Source organism: Podarcis gaigeae (genome assembly GCF_964106915.1).
Source record: "Podarcis gaigeae genome assembly, chromosome: 11".
Classification (NCBI taxonomy): domain Eukaryota; kingdom Metazoa; phylum Chordata; class Lepidosauria; order Squamata; family Lacertidae; genus Podarcis; species Podarcis gaigeae.
The window spans coordinates 3,830,791-3,855,995 of NC_139687.1; the positions used below are offsets into that span (position 1 = coordinate 3,830,791).

At 40.9% G+C, this 25,205-nt stretch overlaps 1 protein-coding gene across 1 annotated transcript in view; it reads right to left on the reverse strand.

Moving 5' to 3' along the window:
* PRUNE2 (prune homolog 2 with BCH domain) overlaps window positions 1–25,205 on the reverse strand; it is a 138,206-nt gene that overhangs the window by 72,964 nt on the left and 40,037 nt on the right. The window contains 2 exon segments of the mRNA XM_083701852.1: window positions 19,960–20,054; window positions 21,947–22,093. Coding sequence (XP_083557978.1) covers window positions 19,960–20,054; window positions 21,947–22,093 — 242 coding nt within the window.

Sequence of the window (25,205 nt, forward strand, 5' to 3'; positions counted from 1 at the left end):
TAGCACCAAACTATGTGCAATGTTTGAGCGGTGCAAGCTCTTTCTTTCAAAAATTGCCAGCACCAGGATCTGATCCAGATAAAAAACCTAGTGTAGGGGTAGCTGGGTGTTAATTCTTTGCCTTCTGCTGTAGTCCTGATCCAGAGCAGGGAAATGGTGTGTGTGCCTGCAATTTACATTGAGAAAAAGCTGCCACTCATTCCAGGAGGAGCTCTCCCTGCCCACTATGCAAATTACAGATGTAGAGGTCTCCATTCCCCACACTGGGATCCTGAACTGGTTTGGGGGTCCCATACTGGCAATATATGACTGAAAAGGCTTGCAATCAGAGGTAAATAATTTAGTTTGGACCTCAGTGTCAGGACTTCAGCACCACAAGCATAATACAATACATACAAACATAAAAAAATTGCTACCATAAATGTCTGCCATAAATAAACAAAATAAATAAAAGTTGTACTCCGTCCATCTGATTGGGTTGCTCTAGCCACTCTGGGCAGCTTACAACAGATATAAAAACATAATAAAGCATAAAACATTAAATACTTCTCTATACAGGGCTGCCTTCAGATGTCTTTTAAAAGTTGCATCTATATTTTATCTCCTTGATATCTAATGGGAGGGCGTTCCACTTTCTTAATAATGTGGAATTAATAGCACTGAAACCTCCCTTCACAGGCTTAGGCTGAACTAGGAAGCAATTCACACACACCCTGGCAGCCAAAAGCTCCTTCTGTCTTCAGCAACCCTCACAAAGCAGTACAGTTCCTGATGAAATATTTAATCTTTAGTTTCAGGTAGATTGAAAATAGCCTTAAAGTGCACCTTTTCTACACGTTTTTCAGATTTTCTTATGTGGATTTATATGTATTAGGAACCAAAATCAGATCAACTGTTTTACACCAGAGAATGGAAAGCACATTTATAAAATATAAAACAACTGTTTTAATCACCCTTTGTAATTCTGCTGATGTTTTGCAAAGGATACTAATAAGCACTCATGGTTATGTGAGTTGTGAGATGCCTTTAGCAACTCATTTGTTAAACAGTCAGTTCCTTCAGAGGATATGTTCAGAGTCATTATAGGAAAAATGCAGGTGCCCATTCTGATTGAAACTTGGTAGTTCGTGCTGGACATTTAGCAACTGCATATACATCTTTGCCCCATAATGAAAGCAAGCAAGACAGAAATTTACAATGGCTGATGCACTCAGTGTTTCGGTTGGAGTGTATGTGTAGAAACTAGGACCACTCCTCCTAACAGGGAACTTGGGTGGTGAGAGTCAACAGAAATAAAGCCAAGATGAGGCTACTAAGAAACAAGAGAGATGTATCAGAATGCTTATTAGGGGAACACTAAAGTGGGTAGACATATTAATGTAACCCCACCCACCCCAAAAGCAGCTCACTGAGGGCCCAGCATGCTCAGTAGGTTGAATGTGAGAAACACAGAAGAATGTGGGGTTAGGATAACGGAATGCTGGAATACTCCTATTAGTTTACACTGCAGCATTGGGTTGCCAGTCCCACTTGTATAGTACTAGTTCCCAAGAGATGCAGCAGCCAACACAGAAATGATTGGCCCAACATCTCATGGCCTGTTCAGATTCCATAACTGTATGTGTAACCTTAAGGGTTTTTTGTCCTAACATGCATAACTCTCATTTGTCCTAACATGCATGAATCTCATTTGCCATATTGTGGTTATTTAGCCACTGGATCCATTCACCCATTTGGACATACCCTTTTTGGAACTCTTTGTAGTCTCCTTGGATTTTCGGTCACCTGAATAAATTGGTGTTATCAGAAAACTCCTAAACTTGTTTCATTTCCTACTCAAATTCTGAGGTTAATTACTGGATCCTTTAGAATTATGGATCTCTTTAGAAGTGTGTTGCTTCAGTGGCAGATGAAGAATTAGTTTTTGTTCTTGACATTGATGTAAGTGTGATGTGTATGAAAGAGTGGGCACATTTGTACACTCTGGTCATGCAAATACAATTTTATAAATCTGAAATACAAATATTTTTCACAATATGAAAAAACAATTGAACAGAAGCAAGCACTGTTTCAAATGAAATTAATCTCACACATGGCAATGCATTTTTGCTTGAGAAACTCAAGATAAATTTAAAAAATAATGACAGCCTGGGGCTGTCATTTCTCCCCCTTAATACCAAACCTATGCTCAGGAGTTCCATTGAAGAGTGTGGAAAATAATGTACGTCATTGTCTCTTTCCCTATGGCTTGGAGCCAACATCTTCATCTGCCCCAGCTACAACAAAACATGTCTCTCCTGTATCAGTCCCTACAGCCACAGCAGGCGCTTAACTTTCCAACTGTTTACCTTTGCCCCCAAAGGCACACTCCTCCATTGTCTCCTGGAAGCCAATCAACCAATGATAATGAAGGTGGTGGTGGTTTTTCAATGTGTTCTGAATGCTATCGTGTGTTTTTGGAATGTTTAAAACTGTTTTTGGAATACTTTAAAAATTAAAATTATTGATAGGTTTGCCACCCTGGGTTCCTTCAGGACAAAGGGTGGCATATAATGTAAAATAATAAACAACAACAACAACAACAACAACAATAATACATTATTAGTTGTATTTGTTGTTTATAAAAAATAACTTAGCTACCTCCCTGCTCACTCTGACTACAAATCAATTATGAATAAAATATAAATTAAATAGAACTCTTTGTTGCACTTCCTACAAATATTTCACTTAATTATTTTTTTTAAATCAACACTTTAAAAAAATTAACTGAATACACTATACACTATAACAAAAATCAAAACCCCTTTCCCTCTCAGTCCTGACTACATTTACTTGGAAGTAAATTCCACTGAAACCAAAGATTGGTGTCAAAAATTAAAGAAAGAAATCTATTTGAGACAATTATACCCACCAGATGGCGATCTTGGAACATCAGTAACTACTGCCTATCAAGAAAGCCTTTGTTTTTCTTGTGGGATTAAATTTAACATTGACTCCAGTATTTGACTTGATCCTACAAGAGAAACATGCCAGCAAAATATTTTCTGCATGCACATTTTTAAAAAATGCATTTGAAGGCAGGGATAAAACTGTTTCTTCCCTGAAGACAGCTGCAATTTTGCATAATTCAATGAGCCTTTTGCAAGAATCGAGGGGGGTGGAGGTGGAAAACTGATATACTTCTGTGACGAACAGCAGAGCCAGACCAGAGTCTGGTAATGCAGTCCCTCATAAATTCCACCAGAGAGCTGGAGCCTCTCTCTGATTGGCTACCAAGACAGCCAACCAGAGGGGGGTGGAGCCAGCACTTTGGGCGTGAGAATAAAAGGAGCCGTTCCTGAGGGAGAGAGTTTTTAGGGCTTGGTTTGAGTTGAGACATAGGGCTCAGGTTGAGAGAAACCAGAAAGTACCTTACCTCCCCAATGGAAAATGTAACTTATCTTGAAATACCAAAACAGTGAAGAGCTTTCACTCTTGCCAGGATCTCCCTTCAGCTGTCCAGGAAGGCTGTTTCAGGGATACACCTTATGAGGAGAAAACATGCCCTTGTGGTATAGAAATAACAGAACATGTTTTTCTCCGCAGCCAGCGTTACACAAACATACCTGCTAGGTTTATCCTGCCAATAATACACAAATTTCCAGGACATACAGGGCAAATCTATATCTCCTCACTGCTCCAAGATGTAAATCCTGATACAACATACTCAGTTGCCAGATACTGTACTGCTATGATTGACATATGTCAGAGGATGGTATGTGCCACACAGCAGGTCTAAAACTGAAGGTTTGATTTACATGTTTTATGTGTTTTTATCTTATGCTGGTTCTATGACTGTAATCAAGATTTTTAGCAACTGTGCATATAATAATGTGTTTAAGCCTCTGACATCTTTATATTTAGTTTAAGTACAAATTTAGAGTCTGCCTAAGACTCTAAATCACTAAGTTTTCCCTCACACAAGATTACCAAAAGATAGCCTGTGATAAATTGTAGACATACATGTAACTGACATAACACAAGGTGGGTCCACTATATTTAACTGGGGGCAGTTAGTGGGGCAAATCTGCAGATAGGCTATTGGTGGTTAGAGGTGGGATCTGCTATGACTTCATAGATGCTGTCATCATTATTTTGATGGGTTAATTTGTCTTCCTGGTTCCTTTTCAGTGCAAATTGTGTGGAAGTACTGCAATTGTATGGAAGTCCTATATTGACCAGTATATACTGACCATAGCAGTTGGGAAAACTTTATACTTTATTTTTATTTTAAAATAAATCCAATGTAATGGTGTTTTCAAAGTAAATCATCAGCTAAAGTTCTTTATTGGATTTACATCCCACTTATCTAGTCAAATACTGCCAAAAGCTTTTTAGCGGCTATAGTGGAGAAAGACCACAGCACATTGGTAGAGCACATGCATTGCTTACAGGTTTCTAGTTAAAAGGGTCAGGGAGCAGATGACGAGGAAGACCTCTGCTAAGACCCTAGAGAGCCAACACCAGTCAGAAGAGACACTTGCTGCAAATATTTTAAGCAGTCATGGCTTCCTCCAAAGTCTCTTGGCAGTTGTAGTTTGTTAAGGGTGCTGAGAGTTGTTAAAAGACCCTTATTCTCTCACACAACTATAATTCCCTGAGGGTTTAACATCCAATCTCTGTTCCAGGGGAACTCTGAGAACTGGAATTCTGAGGGGAACAAGACTCAGTACTCTTTTAAAAAAACTACAGTTCCCAGGATGTTGTGGGAGAAACCATGACTGTTTTAAGTGGAAAGATAAAGTGGTACCTTTGGGTTACAGACACTTCAGGTTACATATGCTTCAGGTTACAGACTCCGCTAACCCAGAAATAGTACCTCGGGTTAAGAACTTTGCTTCAGGATGAGAACAGAAATCGCACAGCGGCGGCACAGCAGCAGCAGGAGGCCCCATAAGCTAAAGTGGTGCTTCAGGTTAAGAACAGTTTCAAGTTAAGTACGGACCTCCAGAACGAATTAAGTTCTTAACCCGAGGTACCGCTGTACTCTTAAATGTATGGTGCTGATAAGAAGTTGCCTTATACTTGGGCCCTGTGTTGCAGTGCTTAACTGGTCCTGCTTTTGAATTACACTGAAGTGAGTATCATTTCAGAATGTAATTTAGCTACTTTGCTGAACCTTGCAGGGAGTGCAATACTTTTCACTTACTTTTCTTTCTCTCCATTTCTCTCATCTCTAATGACTTGTGAGAGTACAGCAACCCCATTATTTCTAGATGGTGAATGTGAGTCTCACCAAGAATAATTAAGTTGCTGGATTGGGGTAGAGGCAGGTGTTTTAAAAGAGACAGTGAAATGTAGTCAGGAACAGAAGTGGTCACTGTTGCTGCAATCCAAGAACAGAGAGACAACTGAAGTGTGTGAGATATCATTCATTAGGTGTCATGAGTTGACCCATTCAAAATACAGGAGTACTTATCTCAAAATATATAATGAGTACTAGTTTATTAACAACATCTTCTGTAAACTAAGTAACATTTTGCTAAAATCTTTAGGAATAAAAGCCTTTCAGAGCAAATGATGCATCAAATTCAAACAGGCCATCAAGATTGCTAATGGATTTTAATAGCAGCTATTACAGCATAATGGTGCTTTCCCAACAGCTATTTGTTTATAAGATTTTCAGTTTACAAGACCTTATGTCCAATCCCAGGAGACAACCCTCAATCATTTATAATCATTTGGTTCAACCTACAAATAAATGCTGCATCATTCATGTAGGTTTGCCAGATTGGCAACCCAAAGAATTGGTTTGTCTTTCCGTCTCATGATGCAGTGAGAGATGCGGTTAGTGAGCTGGGGCAGGATGCAGCCCATGCCCACTGATGACAGTGGGAACTTGTGCCCTTACCAGAGGCATCAGAGCCAGTGGAGAAACCACCCAGAGAACTTCTGTTATAGCGCAGCCTATAAACCCGCCTTCCCCAACCTTGTGCCTTCCAGATGTTTTCAACACCCATCATCACTGACTTGTAGCTATGCTGCCTGTGGTTGATGGGAGTTGTAACCCACAGCTTCCAGAGGGCATCAGGTTGGGGAAGGCGACAAGAAACAGAATAAATAAAAGGCCTTGCTTGCATGGACCCTGCTGTCAGAGGGAGATACAGAGCACTTCTGGTCAATTAGAAGCTGTGTGCCTTAAGGACACTGACCCAGCGGCCTTCTGCCTCTAACTGCCTTCTGCCATCTTCTTTTACAGTTACGAGGCCGCCTCAGACTCTGGCTCCATACACACCATTCTTCTAAAGCACAATTCCCTGCCCAAAGAATCCTGAGAACCGTAGCTTACTCCTTACAGGGCTATAGTTCCTAGCACTCTTAACAGACCACACTTCCCAAGATTCTTTTGGGGAGGAAATATGCTTTAAATATATGGTGTGTACACAACCGCAGTCCCAACTCAGTGGCAGTGGTCAAGTACGCCTTGCTGGGCACATCTGCCTTTGCATCAGAACCCTCAAAGCAGCAATGGCTGCCCAGGTGTGTTGCCTTCCAACTTCTTTCAGCCCCAGCTAGCATGGCCAAAAGCCAGGAATGATGGGGAAAGACAGGTGCAAGTGAGCCCCCGCCCCCCCGATTTAAAGGAAATCCTTCAGACTGCCAGAATTAAAATTTACAAAAATCTACATACTCTTTCAATTACTCTTCAATTACTCTTCAATTCAAATACTCTTTCAATTATTTTGTCTGAACTAGTTTTCAATAAGTGTGTGTATGTGTGTACACACACACAGATATTCCACACACAAATATTCCTGGACAGCAGAATCCTCTGTAAACAGAAAATTTTAAAATGCAAAATACTTGTATCAAATTAACTAAGGTATTTTGGGACATCCCCAACACCTAGGATTTTGTTTGTTTTTGTTTTGGGATGTGTGTGGCCCCTTTCAAGGTGTGATTCAGTGTTGTTTTTTTACCTATTTGGGAAGTTGACCTTTTTGGTTTTTCTTGAGTGGGTTGTTTTGTTTTGTGGGGTCTGTACTCAATTTCTTAAACAAGCTATGGAAATTTGTGTCTAGGCAGCCCCCAAAAGAGCCAATATGTGCTAGTGCCCATGATAGTTAGCCAAACATTTCACTGGTCTTGAAAAGTTTGGGGGCCTTGAAAATATTGCTGCACTGAGGCTTCTAGATTGGATCTAATCTCACTGGATGATGTGATTTTACTTTTAGAACTAGAGCTCCTGGCCACTAGGTGGCCATAACTTTCCACAGAAACAGCAACATTTCAAGAGAATATGTTTGTTAAGGTTTTGTTTAAGCCACACAGTAGTCATTTTGTGTTTTCACAGTACAGAAATTCATTTTTATTTTCAAGTCACCTAGTCCTTATGTTAAAAGGTCTGTGTGGAAAATCTGTTGCATTTGTGCAAAGTGTCAGTTTCTGGCAATAAAATCATGAAGCAAACATAGTGAAGGCAGAAGAGAGGCCTGGATGCAGTAGGATGAAGAAGTTGTGAACCTATTCCTTTCTCTAACTTTTAAAATAAGAAAACCAGTCTAATTGTAAAGGTTAGTGTATCAAATTAAGACCAGAAAGGACCAGGGCCAAATCCCCACTGAACCATGAAGCTTACTGGATGACCTTAGGGTTAGTCCCTAATTCTTAGCCTAACCTACCTTTGTAAAGATATAGGAGAGAAACATGTACATCACTCTGGGCTCCTTAGAGAAAGGGTGGGATAAAAGAATATGAACAAACATAAATGAACTTTAAATGGATAAAAGAATTAAATAAAGCATTGGCAGGTAAGCATATATCAATGTGTCCAAACTGTGAAAAGCAGATTTTTCTATGGCAGAATGGATGTTCAACTGCCATGCCCACTCATACTTCCTATATCCTCCCCTTTCTTGCTCAGGGGTGGCACTGCCAATCTTGTCCATAATGGCCACCATTGCTTCTTATGCCAGCTGAGCACAGCAATCGCAAAAATGATTGTAAAGCAAAAATGCCAGCCCTGAGTACCATAGACATAGTCCATTTTTTTCTATACCTTGTTTCTACAAATGCATCTTTCCTCAACTTGTGCAATGGTAATGCCAATACATGGGTGGAAAAAAATCACTGAGACGGCATGGCTAGATACAGAATTTAAATTACTCTGACACAGTCAGCATGCAATATACTGAAAACACTGTGTGTGTGTGTGTGTGTGTGTGTGTGTGTTACTACGCTAATACCCACACTGGACAACTGGACAATTGACTTGACATGTTGGCACACAAAGGTTTCTACCATGATTGGTGACAATGCAGTGATGAGAATGCCATTTGTATTCAGCTGTACCTCTTTTTTTCCTATTTCAAGATAGACCACAAATCAGGGGTGCAGTTCTTTCCCATGCCTTCCTTTAATTTAAGCCATTCTAGCTATTACCACAATGTATTTAGGAATTACTGTACACTGCAATCCTAAACATGGAAATCCTATTGATTTGTATGGTGCTAGCTCCCAAATAAATGGGAACTGGCTTGCAGCCTTAATCTCTCTCTTTTTTAAAAAAAGGCAATGTGTATTCTGTTCTTGAAAATCAGAGCACACAAAGAATATGTCTGATTCTAGTCTTGGTTATTCCATTGATAATGGTGCTGAATGTAAATAACAGAATTTACACTGGTATGATAAGAACTAAAAGAGCTCCTGTAACCTTCTGCAACTTGGTGCATGTTAGAGTTGCATGCACTGCTTAAATATTTTCTGGGCTACACTAAAATTTAATTTGGGATGTCAGGATTTCTTTACTCTCCATAAAATAATGGAGACACAATCAAATATTTCATCAGGGAATTCAAACCACTGTCCCAGATCTTCATAAATACTGTATTGTCTAAAATGACTTATCTCAGTTGCAACTTGGGCTCAGATTTATTGTACAGTTCATCAACTTCTCAGCATGCTGGATAATGAATGTTTCATTTACATTGCTAATTGACAAGCCATGGTTCCTTCAACCTTTAACCCTTAAGATGTATCACAGTATCACCATATGTCAATATAATTGCGTTTAACTTTGCAGATTTAAAGAACAGGACAAAACAAAAGCTTTAGTAGCTGCACATGAATATAGTTACATAGAAGGCCATCAAAAGGATAATAATAAATGTAGATGTGGACTTACACAATGGCAAAATCAGCAATCTAAGAAAAATATTTTCTTGTTCTCTCTTAGTGTGTCAATACAATTACAAAAATAAAATCTTAAATTAGGATATTCTCATGCAAACTGTATTATATAGAGTAAAATCACTTCCTCATGCTTACTGGAGGCATAGTCTCAGTCAAATATTAGAATATACACTTTACAGGTAAAATTGTTGCATGCTTAAATTTGTGTCCTTGAGAGCAGCAAGAGGTTATAATATCATATCACAGAAGATGATGTATCAAAGATCAGGTTGGTGCCCAGCAATTGCCCCTCACAGGCCAGGAATGGTTAGAAATCCCGTGGGCCTATGCCTTCAAGTTTATTCCATAAACCAGTAGTTTCTCAGACCTATCTATGTCTAGACGGAACAGTATGAGAATGGCTATCTTAAGATAAGGATTCAGATGGCACTTGGAGTAAAGAATCCTTGGATGTTATCCATGCTGACTTACGGCCAAGTATTAGTATTTCACTCTGGTGAGAAACTAATGTGTCACTTGAACACAATCTGTGGTTTATGTAACCCCAACAGTTATTTTGGTGGGAATGGACCCCAGAGATATATAAGCCACATCAGATGGTGAGAACCTCTGTGCAGGCTTGACCACAGAAAGTGCTACATGTTGGCCACAGCTCCATCTCCATCTTCAGGGGTCATGCTTGTTGCTGAAAGAGTTCCCAGCAACCAAAGAACAAGGGAGCATAAGATAAGGCTTTGTAGCTTTCTTTGAGCTATTTAATAAAATATTTAGCCTTCACCCCATTTGTGAGTTCATTGTTTTCTGAATCTTTTTTTAAAAAACCATTTCTCCTTTGGCACCTAGGGCTGTTCCAGTGCAAAAGTAACTTTTGCCACTAATAAAGTGTGTGTATTTGGCAGATCTGAACATCCAGAGGTGTGTCTAAGACCTCGATCTCTATCATATATGCTGATATAGATGTCGTGTGTACCATGTACTACAGAACCTAGACAAAAAGATCACGAGTGTCCCAAGATGTTTTAAGGACCTCCTACCTTTCAAATTAAAAACTTTTATGGTGGAAGTATCTTAATGAACATGAGGAAGTTCAATTCCTTTGTAGAATTGATGGCTACTTTGGCCAATAGCAATGAGAAGGTCAATGTGTGCACAGCAAATAAACAGAATAAAAAAGATGAGCTTACAGACTGGTGAAATTAAAACAAAAAAAGAAGAGTAATAACTGTTAATTCATGAACTTGCTTTGGATACTAATAGGAATGCCAGAAATTTAAATTTTCATGTTTCAAGTAAAAATATTAAATTAACTGCAAGATGACAACGAGCTATCAATTCGCTATCAATTCTAGGATAAACTCCCCAAGGAGAGGGAAAGTCACTATGCTAAATTCAACGGTGGAGCAGTCTTCTCCCTCGGGAGGTTGTGGACTCTCCTTCCCTGGAGGTTTTTAAGCAGAGGTTGGATCGGCATCTGTGATGGTGCTTTAGCTGTGATTTCAGCATTGCAGGGGGCGGACTAGATGACCTTTGAGTCCCTTCCAATTCTACAGTTCTATGAAACCAGGATCAATTTTTTTCTACCTATTTTTTCCTTCCTTCAGAGCATCAGAACTAGTTACAACTAGAAGGAGGATTTCAAAGATAGTGGCCTATTGGTAATGGCATAAAATCTGAGGCACAACGGCTTGATTTTGTTTGTACAGAAATATGTACTCAAGAGGAGCAAATAACTTGTTTTCCTCTACTTTGAATGCACATCATTCCTTGAATCATCACAAAGCTTCTGCACCATTCTCCAGGTAATACTGACACCATTCACCTTGGTCTGAATGACTCTCTGACTGTATCATATAACCATTACATTTATGCCCTGTTGTCATATGTATGTTGCTTATTGCAGCAAATCTTCAAATTATTTCTGCATGTGTTAAAGAGCCCAACAGAGAGACATTTCATATCCATGTCAATGTAACAATTTCCTACAGAGGCAGCTGTGACCTATTATGTGGTGCAAGATTAAGTGATTGCCATATATCATCACCTTACATTGAGTTTTGTGACATTTAAGGTCACTTTTAGCCAATCCATATCTGTCATGGGTGCTTTAGCAGAGATTCCTACATTGCAGAGGATTGAACTAGATGACCCTCAGGGTCTCTCCCAATTCTACAATTCTATGATTCTAAGGCACGAATCTTTATCAGAGATCAAGGGCACATTACAGCCAAGCAGAAGCACTAATGGAGGGTGTAAAGCAGAGCAGGGGAGGAATCATAGAATCATAGAGTTGGAAGAGACCACAAGGGCCATCGAGTCCAACCCCCTGCCAAGCAGGAAACACCATCAGATCACTCCTGACATATGGTTGTCAAGCCTCTGCTTAAAGACCTCCAAAGAAGGAGACTCCACCACACTCCTTGGCAGCAAATTCCACTGTCGAACAGCTCTTACTGTCAGGAAGTTCTTCCTAATGTTTAGGTGGAATCTTCTTTCTTGTAGTTTGGAACCATTGCTCCGTGTCCGCTTCCCTGGAGCAGCAGAAAACAACCTTTCTCCCTCCTCTATGTGACATCCTTTTATATATTTGAACATGGCTATCATATCACCCCTTAACCTCCTCTTCTCCAGGCTAAACATGCCCAGCTCCCTTAGCCGTTCCTCATAAGGCCTTTGACCATTTTGGTTGCCCTCCTCTGGACACATTCCAGTTTGTCAGTGTCCTTCTTGAACTGTGGTGCTCAGAACTGGACACAGTACTCCAGGTGAGGTCTGACCAGAAATACAGGCCAAGGAAAGTCCTGGTGGTTGCACAGAGATACCTGGATGTCCACATTCGACTCCTAAGCACAAGGTTCCCCAATCCTAATCTAGCTCAATATGATCTGTTTATTGACCACCAGCATCTCTCAGTGCTACCTGAGGTCCTTAACTGGAGGTGCTGAGGAGGCAGCATAAAAATGGATGAAAAGCATCCATTCCGACTAAACATTCAGAAAAACTTTCTGACAGTAAGAGCTGTTCAAGCATGGAACGGTCTCCCTCAGGAGGTTGTGGACTCTCCTTTTTTGGAGGTTTTTAAGCAGAGGTTGGATGGCCATCTGTCATGGATGCTTTAGCTGAGTTGGACTAGACAACCATTGGGTCCCTTCCAACTCTAAGATTCTATTATTCTAAGCATATGGCTGTCAGCATTAGGGAAGCAACATAGCTCTGTGGTAAGCATCTTCCTGTCATATAGGAGGTCCCAGTTTCAGTCCCTGCCCTGGTATTCTCCAAGTAGGTTTGGGAATGTCCCACCTGAAAGCTGGAGAACTGCTTTCAGTCAATGTGGACAATACTGAGCTAGATAGACCAACAGTCTGACCAGTTATAGAGTACAGTGCTGATAATGCCGAGGTTGCAGGTTTGATCCCCATACAGGACAGATGCATATTCCTGCACTGCAGGGGTTTGGATCCTTCTGCTCCCTTTCCAACTCTACAATTCTATGACTCTATGATTCAATATAAGACAGCTTCCTATGTTCCTGCAGTATCTCAAGAAGGTGGTGACTACTTAATGTAGAGATAACCGCGATACCTTACACAGCAGTGGGGGAAATGCTTCAGTCTGCAGCAGAATATCTCAGTTCTTAATACTTTCAAAATAGCTAATCAGTGGAAACATTTTAGATTTTTCATCAGAATTTGCGTAACACAGATATACTGGTTTACCCTCCATTGGCAAGTAGACAAATTGCTTTTGTATTCTCAGCCACAGTTGAGCAGCCTTACTCTAGCAGCTGACAAACACAAATTTGCATAGCTGTCAACTTACAGATTTGAAAATAAGGAACCAGCAGCCTTGAAAATAAGGGACCAGCAGCCAAAATAAGGGACCTGCAGCACCACCTGTTCCAGGCACTTCAGTCTTCCTGTCCTCCTGCAGTCTGGTCAAACTCATGCTGGTAGCTTCAAGAACACTGTCCAACCAACTTTGTAACCAGAGGTTCAACTGAATAGAATCTGAATCACATGCACCACAAGGCCTAGGCAGCCTCAACTTAAGATGGCTCCCCGGCCTGGCTTTGCACTGCAAAGTTTGCAGCAGCACGTGCAACAAAATGGCGTCAAGCATTCAAAAACCCCTCAACTTGCATTAACTAGCCACACACAAGGCATGCAAGCTCCACCCCCCAGTCGTTCTTAGACTTCTTATTAGGGGAGCAACACAGCCAAGCAACACAGTTAGAACCTCCCTCCTCCCTGGCCGGCAGGCAGAGAGGGAGAGGAGCTGCTTCCTTTGAAATTTAAGGGATATTTAAGGGACATCCATCCATAAGGGACAGCAGTGGGACATGGCGCTGGAATAAGGGACTGCCCCTTCAAAGAAGGGGCACTTGACAGCTATGAATTTGTGTTGCTGAAGCTAAAGAAACACCCTATGACATGAAAGTTGTGCAAAAGCTTTTGGGCCAGTAAAACATGCCAGACTACAGTGGTGCCCCGCAAGACGAATGCCTCGCAAAACGAAAAACGCGCAAGACGAAAGGGTTTTTCGGTTTTTGCGTCGCTTCGCAAGATGAATTTCCCTATGGGCTTGCTTTGCAAGACGAAAAGGTCTTGCGAGTTTGATCGCTTTTTTCCTAAAGCCGCTTGAAGAGGTGCAGTTGCGACGGACCGTGCTTCGCAAGACGAAAAGACTCGCGGAACGAATTATTTTCGTCTTGCGAGGCACCACTGTACAAGTAATTGAGAGCAGTATAGCACGTGTGTAGCACAGGGGCGGGGAATATCAAGCCTGTGAGCCAAATTTAAGTCTTCCAGACCTCCTTTTCTGTGGGCTGTAACCAAGCAAGAGCCAGCTACCCTACACTTGACACCCTATAAGATGTCAAGTGTGGGACACAGCTAGACCACAAGGGCCTTGCAGGCACCAACAATGCATCAGTGGATCCAGTACCCCACTCCTGGCGGAGTGGATCAAGTATTACTTTGCTTCAATATTACTTGCTTCAAGTATTACTTTGCTTCAGAAGTAGCTTCAATCCATAGATAGAGCTGAAAAAGACTTGTCTCAAACCCTGAATAGCTGCTGTCAGTCAGTGCTGAAAATGGAGAGAGTGTGTTTTTTGAGGAAGCCTCCCTGTTTTCCTCACCCTCCAAAAGCCAATGGAAGCTGCATCAGAGCTCTGAGGGATGCTAATTAGTGCTAATATATGTGTGCTGGGCACTGAGCTAGATCCCTGAACCAGTCCCAAGGAAATAGGATTCTCAGTGGATTGAGGTATAAACATTTTAAGCTATTTTCTCCCCCAAAATTCTGATTCCAAGCATTGAACTCAGGGTCAACAGCAATGCACAGCGGCAAGAGGCAACATGAAGCTAGTCGCTACAGGGAGCAATTTAAAGTGACTTTCTCTTGGCAGCTGTTTGTGCATATTGGCCTGAAGATACTAAGATTACCAGCAACCTTAAACCACCTCAAGTGAACCAATATTGTTTTCCCCTGGCCACCCAATAGGTATCTGAAATGAGGAAGCCATCTCCCCAGAACCCATCACTGAGAAATGAGTACTCTGAAACTTCTTGATTTACATTCAAAGGGAGCTGTTTTTGCTTGAGAGGAACAGAAAGATATGAAAAGCTTTTAACAACATACATCAAACTGTGCATTTGATGATATGAGTTAGATATATGCATATTTCAGTTGTCCATTTCCAGCTGCTTTTGTGGCATCAAACTTTTTTATGTTAACAGATCACATTATTATCACATTTAGAGAAGAGTAATGGCATAGGGTGTTGATACATCATTGGCAGCACAGAGTGCTATTTGAAAACAGGCTTGTTCTTTGCATTTCTAATAGTGGGCCAGAGATACACTTGGGTTTTAGCATTAAGTTATTGCTTGCTAATAATAAAATGATTTAGCCCAAGAAATGAGCATAGGCTTCATAGAAAATAACTCATACCTTGAAAATTCTTAAAGCAGCCCTTTCTCAATGGACTAGAATGAACCAATATGGGACCAGGAAAGATGTGGGAAAGATACATGAGAGACTCAACACTCAAATAAATATATATATGGTTATCTTCAATGAAATTGTCTTCTTTGAACAAGGAAAACAACAGAACTTCCCCTCCCCCTTTTGTCCCCACTTGCCTCCTTCGTGCCAAATCTGCTCCAGGGGGTTGGGGAAAATCCAGAACAGACTGGATGAGGTGCATGGAGAAGAGAGGGCAGAGAAGCTCCATTGTGCAAGCAGGACTCCTTGTGTGAATGGAATGACTTGTAGGATATGACCCATAAACTCGATTTCCCATTTGCCTATCTTTACAAAGCTGAGAATGCTCACTGGGCATGGAATGCTGGTGGACTGTTGTGGGTAAAGGTGTATGCAGGAGGTGTCACTGTTTCTGCCTGCAGCGGGAAAGATGAGCGGGAGGAGTGAGAAGCAAAGAAGGGGAAGGGCCACAAGCAGCTCAGTTTTTAAAATGGTCACAGTTTCTTACCCGCAACTTCATTGAGTTTGGCTACAATAACACAGGAAGGAACACAGCCTGCCTACTGACAGAAGAGCCCCAACCTGTATGCAAGGAATCTGGGGCTTTGAGGCGGCATAAGACAACCTATGGCCACCTTGTGTTATGTCAATCAACAGATTGGCTTATGAGTCCAGGCCCCACAAAATCCCTTATGTTGACTTTCTGTGGTGATGGTCCACCCCCCAAGTGCCAGAGTCAGTTGTGTGACCAATAACACTGTGAAGAACAAGACACATTTTTTGGTAAAGGGAAGGCAAAGGCCCCAGGTCTCAGCAGTCAAGCAACGAAACATAAAAATTCTTCCTGGCCCTGTCCACAAGGATCCACAGCAAACCATACTGTGTACAGACCGAACAGTTATAATGGTTGGGAGAAAGGGAAGGCAGTAAGAACACTGAGCCCAGCTCAGACAACCTCCCCTACAATCTGCCCTGGCCAGCCCCAGCCCAAACTAACCCATATTGAAGCAACCAACCAAAGAGCATCAGCACAGCAAGTTAATTCACCCTTACCCTTACCAGTGCCAGGACACAATGTAGCCCTGTCAAGGGGCAGAAACATGACTTCCTTTCCCTACATATAATAGGTCAAGAAGTTAATGTAACAAAATGGAATAGAGGTTGGTTACCTTTGCTTCAAGAAATACTATTGTATGAAGAATTGTACATACAGTACCATGGTCATAATGCAAATATTAGAGCAGCTTTAGACATGACCCTGGATACAAGACTGCCACCCAAAATAGCAGCTCTGAATCAAGGCTTCTCCCCTTTCCCCATGACAACAACAGTGCAATTCAATACATGGCTGCTCTGAAGTAAAACACATTAAGTTCAAGGGGGGCTTAGTATTCCAAGGCAAATGGGTACAGATTGCAGCCTTAGTTAAGAAATACCCATATACACTTGAATGAATATTATAGGGTGGAATTCCACACTACGCTATATCAGCTTGCCCAGCTGATACCCCACCTCCCATGGGCTCTTTTGGAGATTCAAATTTGAACTTAAACATTTCAAATTTGAATTTTGAATGTGAAATCCTAAATTTGGGTGCTTTAGACTTTTTGGAATATCTTAATTGCTTTGATTTTGGCAGAAATATGAAGTCTCAAAATCTACCAACTTAAATAACACTGCATGCCAACTATCAAATATCGTCAAATAATGAAATAAACGATTTCAAGGTGTTCAATATAGATACCGTATTCAATGGATAGTTGAAAATTATTCAAATATTTTAAAAAACTCTACAGGATAACTTTGAGAATTCTGAGAAGTAAATTCATTTCATCTTAGACAATAGAGTCTAACCCTTATCCACAGTCATAAATGTATATGGTTATAATGAAGCATGATGCTGTATTACTCAGTTGCTTCAATCTCAACCCATCTTTTTATCTTTTACTTTTTCGTAATTACTTGTAATGGAAGCAGATAATTAAGAAATGTTCAAGTTCAAGCATCAGAAACCAGCACCACAAAATTTGTTGAACCTGAACAGATATGTTATTGTTATTTCAGACATGAGTTTTAATATTTCCTAGGGTATCAACAGTATCATAACTATCCTCCAAAGTAATCCACTTTATTGCTTAAACCTGTGAGGAGAGGGTATTCAGTAATGGATCTTTGGCTGCCCCATTTGTTCTTAGAAGGTGATTACTTAACTAGGAATATATCTGAGAAGATGAACTCACGGCATACTTCCTGCTGTACAATAGCTACATCATGAAGTCACCTACAGGCAAAGATTATCTGATGCTTTAAAAAGTATGATTTGTTTATGTGTGCAATGTTTTCAACATCTAAAAATATGATATATTTTCTTTTATAAAGAACACAATTAAAATAATATATAAATATATACACACTGCAAATGTAGTAAAGATAACAAATTCATTTAAGCCCATTTAGGCACATTAGTAACACACCATGTGGCAGAAAGACTAGGACTACAAGAAGACCCCTTGGCGCTTTATTTTATATTAAATCCCTAATGGCCTCTCCTTATCTTTGCAAAAATATGCACACAAGTCCAGACTATGCAGCCATTGAAGTGAATGGTTATTTATTTGCTAAACAAGAGCCCTATGTTTAATGTTCCTTAGACGTAAGGTACCCTGCCAAAGTCTCATTCCTACAGCTCCATACATCATTTATTTTACCCTAACTCCTCAGAAAAGGCACCGGGGGGGGGGAGAGAGCTCACAAGTTAGTCAGAATTTTGTTTCAAATGTCATTACTAAAAGATTAAACAGCAGCATATTTACTTGGTTTGCTGGCATCAAATACAAATTTCTATAATCAGCCTGCTGAATGCCATCTCTAAAATACCATGTGAAAGTTTATACAATAGAAGCAACATTTTAAATCATGTAATCCAAAATTACACAAGGGGAAGCGTATGTGAGTCTCCAAATTATGTAACAGCTGAGTGCTGGGCAGTATACCTAGCACTACCTAAGGTAAAAAGTAAAGGCAAAGGACCCCTGGACAGTTAGGTCCAGTCAAAGGCCACTATGGGGTGTGGTGCTCATCTTGCTTTTCAGGCCAAGGGAGCCGGCATTTGTCCACAGACAACTTTCCAGGTCATGTGGCCAAAAAGACTAAATTGCTTCTGGCAAAACGGGACACCGTGACAAGTGCCAGAGCGCACAGAAACACTGTTTACCTTCCCATAGCAGTGGTACCTATTTATCTACTTGCACTTTGATGTGCTTTTGAACTGCTAGGTTGGCAGGAGCAGGGACCGAGACACGGGAGCTCACCCCGTCGCGGGGATTCAAACCGCCGACCTTCTGATCGGCAAGTCCTAGGCTCTGTGGTTTAACCCACAGCGCCACCTGCGTCCCTATAAGGGGGTTAGGAGTCTCCTAACAACTCTCAGCACCCTTACCAAACTGCAGCTCCCAGAATTCTTTGGGAGAAGCTATGACGGTTTAAAGTGGTATCACTGCTTTAAATGTATGGGATAAATGTGGTTTTAGAATAGAAGAATACCTATAACCCTTGATTAGTATGCATCCTTACACTAAATGGGTTTCTTAATGTTAGATGGGTGGAAGCTGGAAGTAAATAATACAAATTACAATATTTTTCAGTAACCCACAGGTTTGTGCCTCAGTTCATTTGAATGGAGCTTACATACGAAATGAATTGATATTGACACAATTTATAAAAGAGTACTTGTGTGTTATTCTCTATGGATATCATCCAGATCAATGTGTCGTGTATATCTATGCCTTGGCCCAAAGTTAAATGTAAGAGCTACTTGATGCAATAAAAATTAGGTAGGAGTAACTCTCTCCGGATTGATCCCTTGTCTACTGCAGCCACATATATCCTCATGTTTGGAAAGAATACTGGCCAGAATGCACCTGCTTATATTATGTCACAAACTCCCTGCAAAATAAATCAGAGATGCCACACATCACAACAGACATGTGTTTGCAGGTCTATGTCAGAAAAATGTCATATGTGAAGCATTTATTAGTGGCCTCTGTGCCAAGGCAATCTAAATACATACTACAATAAGATAAAGGGTAACAAGTGGATGGATGATTGATGCAAGTGCAAAAAGCTATCATTATGTTCACCAACACACACAAACAAGGCATGCACACACAGCTGCCCAGTAAATAGGTCTGAGTGACTTTTTAAAACAAAAAACCAAAACATGTAAATTGTAAGCTACACCCACTGAGTAAATATTATTCATCTTCTTAAGAGAAAACCAATTCTACTCTAAAGTCACTTTGATAAAATAGTTGTTATTTATAAGGAAATCCCAGTAGGGAACAAGCATATATATATACTCTCAGGGTATAGTATAATGCAGGGCAAAAAAGGTAAAATGCAAGAGAAGAAATTGGCAGTCCCAGAGAGCAATATTTTGATATCACTTGGAGAAATCTCCCAGGAAAGGCAAACACCACAGCAAAGCTAGTCTCAATCTTCAGCTGTCACTTTCAAAAGCATTAACACTGCCAATTATACTGGCATTAGCAGACGTATCTGTCAAATTTTTGTTTTGTCAAGTTCATATTTGTCACAAAGATGATGCCAGATCCAGTCAGAATGGCAGATACAAAACCTGCAGTCACATCCAGAATGCTTTGCAAGTTGTCTAGTAACATATGATTTAAAATGCCTGGGAAAGAAATATGTCAATCACAGGAAGTGGCACACATCTCATGCAGTGCAGCAAACAACGCCATGGGCAAAGCTAAACAATCCCATCACATTTCGCTTTCTCCTTACCTCCAAATTCATATACACAGTGCTAACAGCTACTTTTATTTCTCCATCGGACACCTCTTTTAGATCCTTGAGCATGGCCTCCTCAATCCTTAGCCCTGTGGGACAGACAGGAAAATTATTCATACATACTAAGAATCAGCGAACTGGAATGTAACAAAGAATTTGACTTTGAGAATACTGGATGTTTTTGAATACTGAATAATGGTTTTGTTTGTCATGCTAAGCAACCCAACAAATAACAATTCATTTCTACTATGTAAAAAGTAAATCTGCTCCTTTTTTGCCTTGAAGACAAATTGTGATAATTCACTACGGGCTCAATATTTTGCTGTACAAGCACCATAAAAGAGCAATGCAAACCCTCTTACACTAGACTTGGAGGAGTGGATTAGGTGGAAGTGTATTTCTACCCAGCTCTCTCCCAGCCCCAGGTAACCCCTGTCTCCTCCCTCCTCCCGTCACCAAGGGAGGAAGCAGAACGCTTCAATGCAGAGCATTCTGAGGGCTGGGCAGGGCTGAGCCAGCCAAGGAGCCACTCTCTCCCCAATATGCTCTCTTTACCACCACATGAAAGCATTGGTCCTGCCCACCCACCACTTCCCACTGCAGGTGCTTTGAGCAGCAGGACTGTAGATGCAACGGTGGCCCTATCACTTTGCAAAGCCCAACAACAAGGCGGTAGTTTGGATCGCGCTAAGAAACTGTGCCTGTTGGATCCACAGTGTCAAAATATCTAATATTTGACTTGTAAATATAATTGCCATGAATTCTATCTCACCCACCAGAATGCAGCCAAAACAGCAGCAACACTCAAAAAGAAAAGCAGCAGTGTCATGCTCCTTTGAGTAAACAGACTATTTTAAATGTTCAAAAACGAAATAAATTGTGTTCATGAAACGAGACCAGACGTAGAGCTGGGAGTCCTATATTTTATGCCAACTTTTGTTCATTCAGCCCAGACACTGCTATCCAGCTCTGAGGGCCTTCTGGTGGTGGCACCTCCCTGCGAGAAGTGAGGTTACAGGGAACCAGGCAGAGGGCCTTCTCGGTAGTGGCGCCCGCCCAGTGAAATGCCCTCCCATCAGATGTCAAAGAAATAACAACTATCTGACTTTCAGAAGACATCTGAAAGCAGCCCTGTTTAGGGAAGTTTTTAATGTTTGATGTTTCATTGAGTTTTTAATATTCTGTTGGGAGCTGCCCAGAGTGGCTGGGGAAACCCAGCCAGATGGATGGGGTATAAATAAATTATTATTATTATTATTATTATTATTATTATTATTATTATTATTATTATTCAATCTCCCCAGCTCCATGCACAGCATACCAATGTTATGTTGGAGGGCCACACTTCTTCCTGTAAACCAGGGGAGAGGACCCTGTGGCCCTTCAGGTGCCCCAGCCAACATGGCCAATGGTCAGAGATGATGGAAATTCTAGCCCAAGCGTATCTGCAGGTGATAGTGGCCAATGGAGTGGCAGGGACAGGGCTGCACTGATGGCCTGACTTCCAAATGTTCCCACGTTGCTTATGGTTATCACATGACAAAGCAGCAAGGCAATTGGGTTCCTGGTGCAGGCAGAGCGGCAGAACCAATCCGCCACTCTCCCACCACTCTGCTTGCACTGCACCAAGTGCCCCACTGCCCTGCCTCTCTCCCTTTTGGTAGCCAGCAGTGGTGTGCAGCACTGGGAAGCCATTTAACAGCCATGCCCTATCGGTCATGATAAAATACACTGTACAAGTTTCCACACTCTTCTTTCATAGACAGTATCACCACCTATGAAAAGATGCTATGCATGCTGCTCATCTATCCTATAAATAATCACTGCATGTGATGAAAGGTTGTGGGGTTTTTGTTTCCGTGTGTATATGGTGCTTTTAAAAACATTTAATGGGTGTCCTGATTTTACAGAATGTCATGTTCCAATCCGTCTAAAAGTAGGAATCAAAAGTGAAGGGCAGGGGGAGAGAAAAACCCTTTACCATCAGCATGGAGATGAACTTCCTGTAGAGCGGTAATAATATCCTCTCGAGGCAGCAGCTCTGGGAATTTCTCCTCTAACTTTGAAAGCACTTCTTCCTGGTCTCTCGTAATTTGTTCAGGATCCATGGCCAAAGAGAGGATGCTCCCTGAAGTGTTAACCGGAGAAAGTTAGCCCACAAGACAGAAACTAATATTCTTTCCCACATCAGCCCTAAAATTCATGACTATTTAAAGAAATGGCCTGCTATCCTTTTATTTCTTTTCAATCTTTCTTATTCATAGCAGACTACTTGAATCTCCACATATTGTGCATTTTCTTGTTTATTTGGTTTGAACCATTCCTTCTACCTCCACCAAGGAAAATTTATTTGCTTTTTAACAGCCGGGGGGGGGGGGGCATTTCAAAGCCACAATCAACTGATCCACAGAGAAAAACTTACAGGTATCCATATGATACATCTAAAAGTATGGCAAGAAAAGAGAAAATCAATTATTGCATATTTTAAAGCAATTGGCTCAGAGTTCACAAAGTGATAGGTAACAGCAGCCAAGTTGTAAAGCAACACAGGCTCATTAGCTTAGAATTAAAGCTGACTAGAAGATCAGCACTGATTTGTGAGCCTAATTGTACAGAAAAAAAGATCAAGAAGGCTATGCTTCAATACAACTACAGTAACATTATTTGATTAATTTTATTTTAATTTATCACTTGTCAACACAGTGTAATTAAACAATTGGTAACAAATTAAACAATAATTGCACAACAGCTTTTGCCAAACCAATTCAGGATCTCAATTACAACAAGACATAAATGCTGAGACTGTGTACATCTGTACATGTTGCGGGCAGCAAAAGCAATATACAGCAAAGTAAATTGAAATGGATTATTATTTTAAAGAATCGGCTTCTTAACCAGTTGCATATGAAAACATTCAGAATGCCAACGCATACCATTCTCCCTCTTCCAAAAGATGAATCTGTCTAAAGTTGTGGGGAGAAGTATCAGAGGGATGGGGAAAGAGGACAGTGCTAAACATACTCTCATTCTGTTTTTTAATGCTTTGATGACTGCCTTATTCAGAGTGGTCACTGTTCATTCATTCATTCCTGTCTAGGTTCTCTGCACATCAGTCTTAGCATTAGGTGCACAAAATTCAGATGCTGTCCTGGCAAAGAAGTCACTTTTATTTGTTTGATTCTTTGAATGTGACATAAAACAGCTACAGAGAGGTGCTATGGATTTGAAATCTGTTCAAATCCATCTTGTCCATCTGTTCAGACAAGAGCTCCTATTGTAGATTACTTGTAGAAAACGTTCAACAGCAGGAGATTCTCCTGCAGAGGACAAGGACTAATGGTGGTAGTGGTGAGGAGTCTATTTTTTAACCAAAAGTTCTTACTGGATTCCTTTTCTCTCCTAAAAGTGCGGGGGGGGGGGTTCCACTTTTTGTTGCCACCCTCCGAAAATCTTAGCATTGCCTGACTGTGTTTTAAATTTGTTTTCATGGTTTTGGAAAATCCCCTTCCCTTTTTCAGAGTGAAATCTATAAAAGGTTACTGATGCAATTCACTCAGCCTTTGTGACCATGTAAGAAAAGGGTGAGCCATCCATTCTGCAAACAACATTCTTTTCAAATGCTAGCTTTCCTTCTAAGCTTCTAAAAGGGAACTTATTATAACAGTCAATGTGAGCAACATAAAAATAAAATTACCCCCCACGCAATCACTGGAAGCCCCCTTAGACCATCCACAGCAATGGATGGAATTTTGGAGTCTGCATCTAATTTATGCCATGAGTTACAATGGTGGTTTCCTTTTTAAATTTGTCTGTGTTTACATGTTACAATCTATGCTCCTTGTGGCATCCTTCAAGGCCTTATACAAATAAACAGAAGGAGGTATTTCTGAGAGTGCACTGACCCAAGATACCTGACAGTCAGTTTACTGAATTACATCCTTGCCAGCTGGCTCCCACCAAAAATGTAATGATTCAGCAATTTAATGGATCCTTAGTTTGGCAACCATCCCCTAGTCAACGGCTCTCGGGAAATAAAATTATACAGGCTCAAGTCTCTGGCAGGTTTTCTAATTGTTTGCTTCTGGCATAAGCCCAGAAATGGGGCAGGCCTTGACTCACAGTAGAGCCTGTCTTGGAGTATTTTGATTCTTGAAGCAGGTTTTGATAAAGTCCACCGGGAAAAAGTAATTTACTGTGCACATGAAGAAATGACAAAGATATCAGGGAAAAGCAGGTCTTTAAAACAATTTGAACATGAAACCTACCTCACAGTAAGTATAATCTTTGCATAGATATGTCTGTTAGCACAGCACTGCTGGTGCTGATTCCTTTACAAATATCATCTCTTTCTAGCTGTTGATGGATTTGCATACTTTTATTTTTTACCTTTATGAAACCTAAGGGCTGAAATATATTATAATGAGATTGCATTTTAAAAAACAAGCATTTAGTACACAGATAAGGAACTAGTTTAAAAAGCAAACATTTATTGTTTAAAGGCTAAGCTTTTTATTTAGTCTTATCTATGCACTAAACGGGGATGCGGGTGGCGCTGTGGGTTAAACCACAGAGCCTAGGACTTGCCAATCAGAAGGTTGGCAGTTCGAATCCCCGCGACGGGGTGAGCTCCCATTGCTCGGTCCCTACTCCTGCCAACCTGGCAGTCCAAAAGCACGTCAAAGTGCAAGTAGATAAATAGGTACCGCTCCGGCGGGAAGGTAAACGGTGTTTCTGTGTGCTGCTCTTGTTCGCCAGAAGCGGCTTAGTCATGCTGGCCACATGACCCAGAAGCTGTACTCGGCCAGTAAAGTGAGATTAGCGCCGCAACCCCAGAGCCAGTCACGATTGGACCTAATGGTCAGGGGTCCCTTTACCTTTATGCACTAACAGAATGTGTTCTCCCAATTCAGAAAGCATTTCCCCTCACTCTGAATAGGCTTTGTTTTCCTTCAGTAATATTGACATAAAGCTAAATCTGATTAGTTACAAAGCATCTAGACTTCATCACATTCAGTATATGGGCGTTTCAGGATTCTAGGTGGGCGGTAGGGGGTTCTACAGCACAAGCTGAATCCTCCTTCCACCGAGCACTGGTGGGTGGTAAGGAAATTTTACCATCGAGAAAGATGCATTAGTGGATGGTAGGTATAAAAAGGTTGACTACCCCTTATCTAAAGCTTTATGGTGTGCAGCAAGTGAATAGAGGTAATTCTCTTCCTAAAGAACAGAATTCAGGGTCA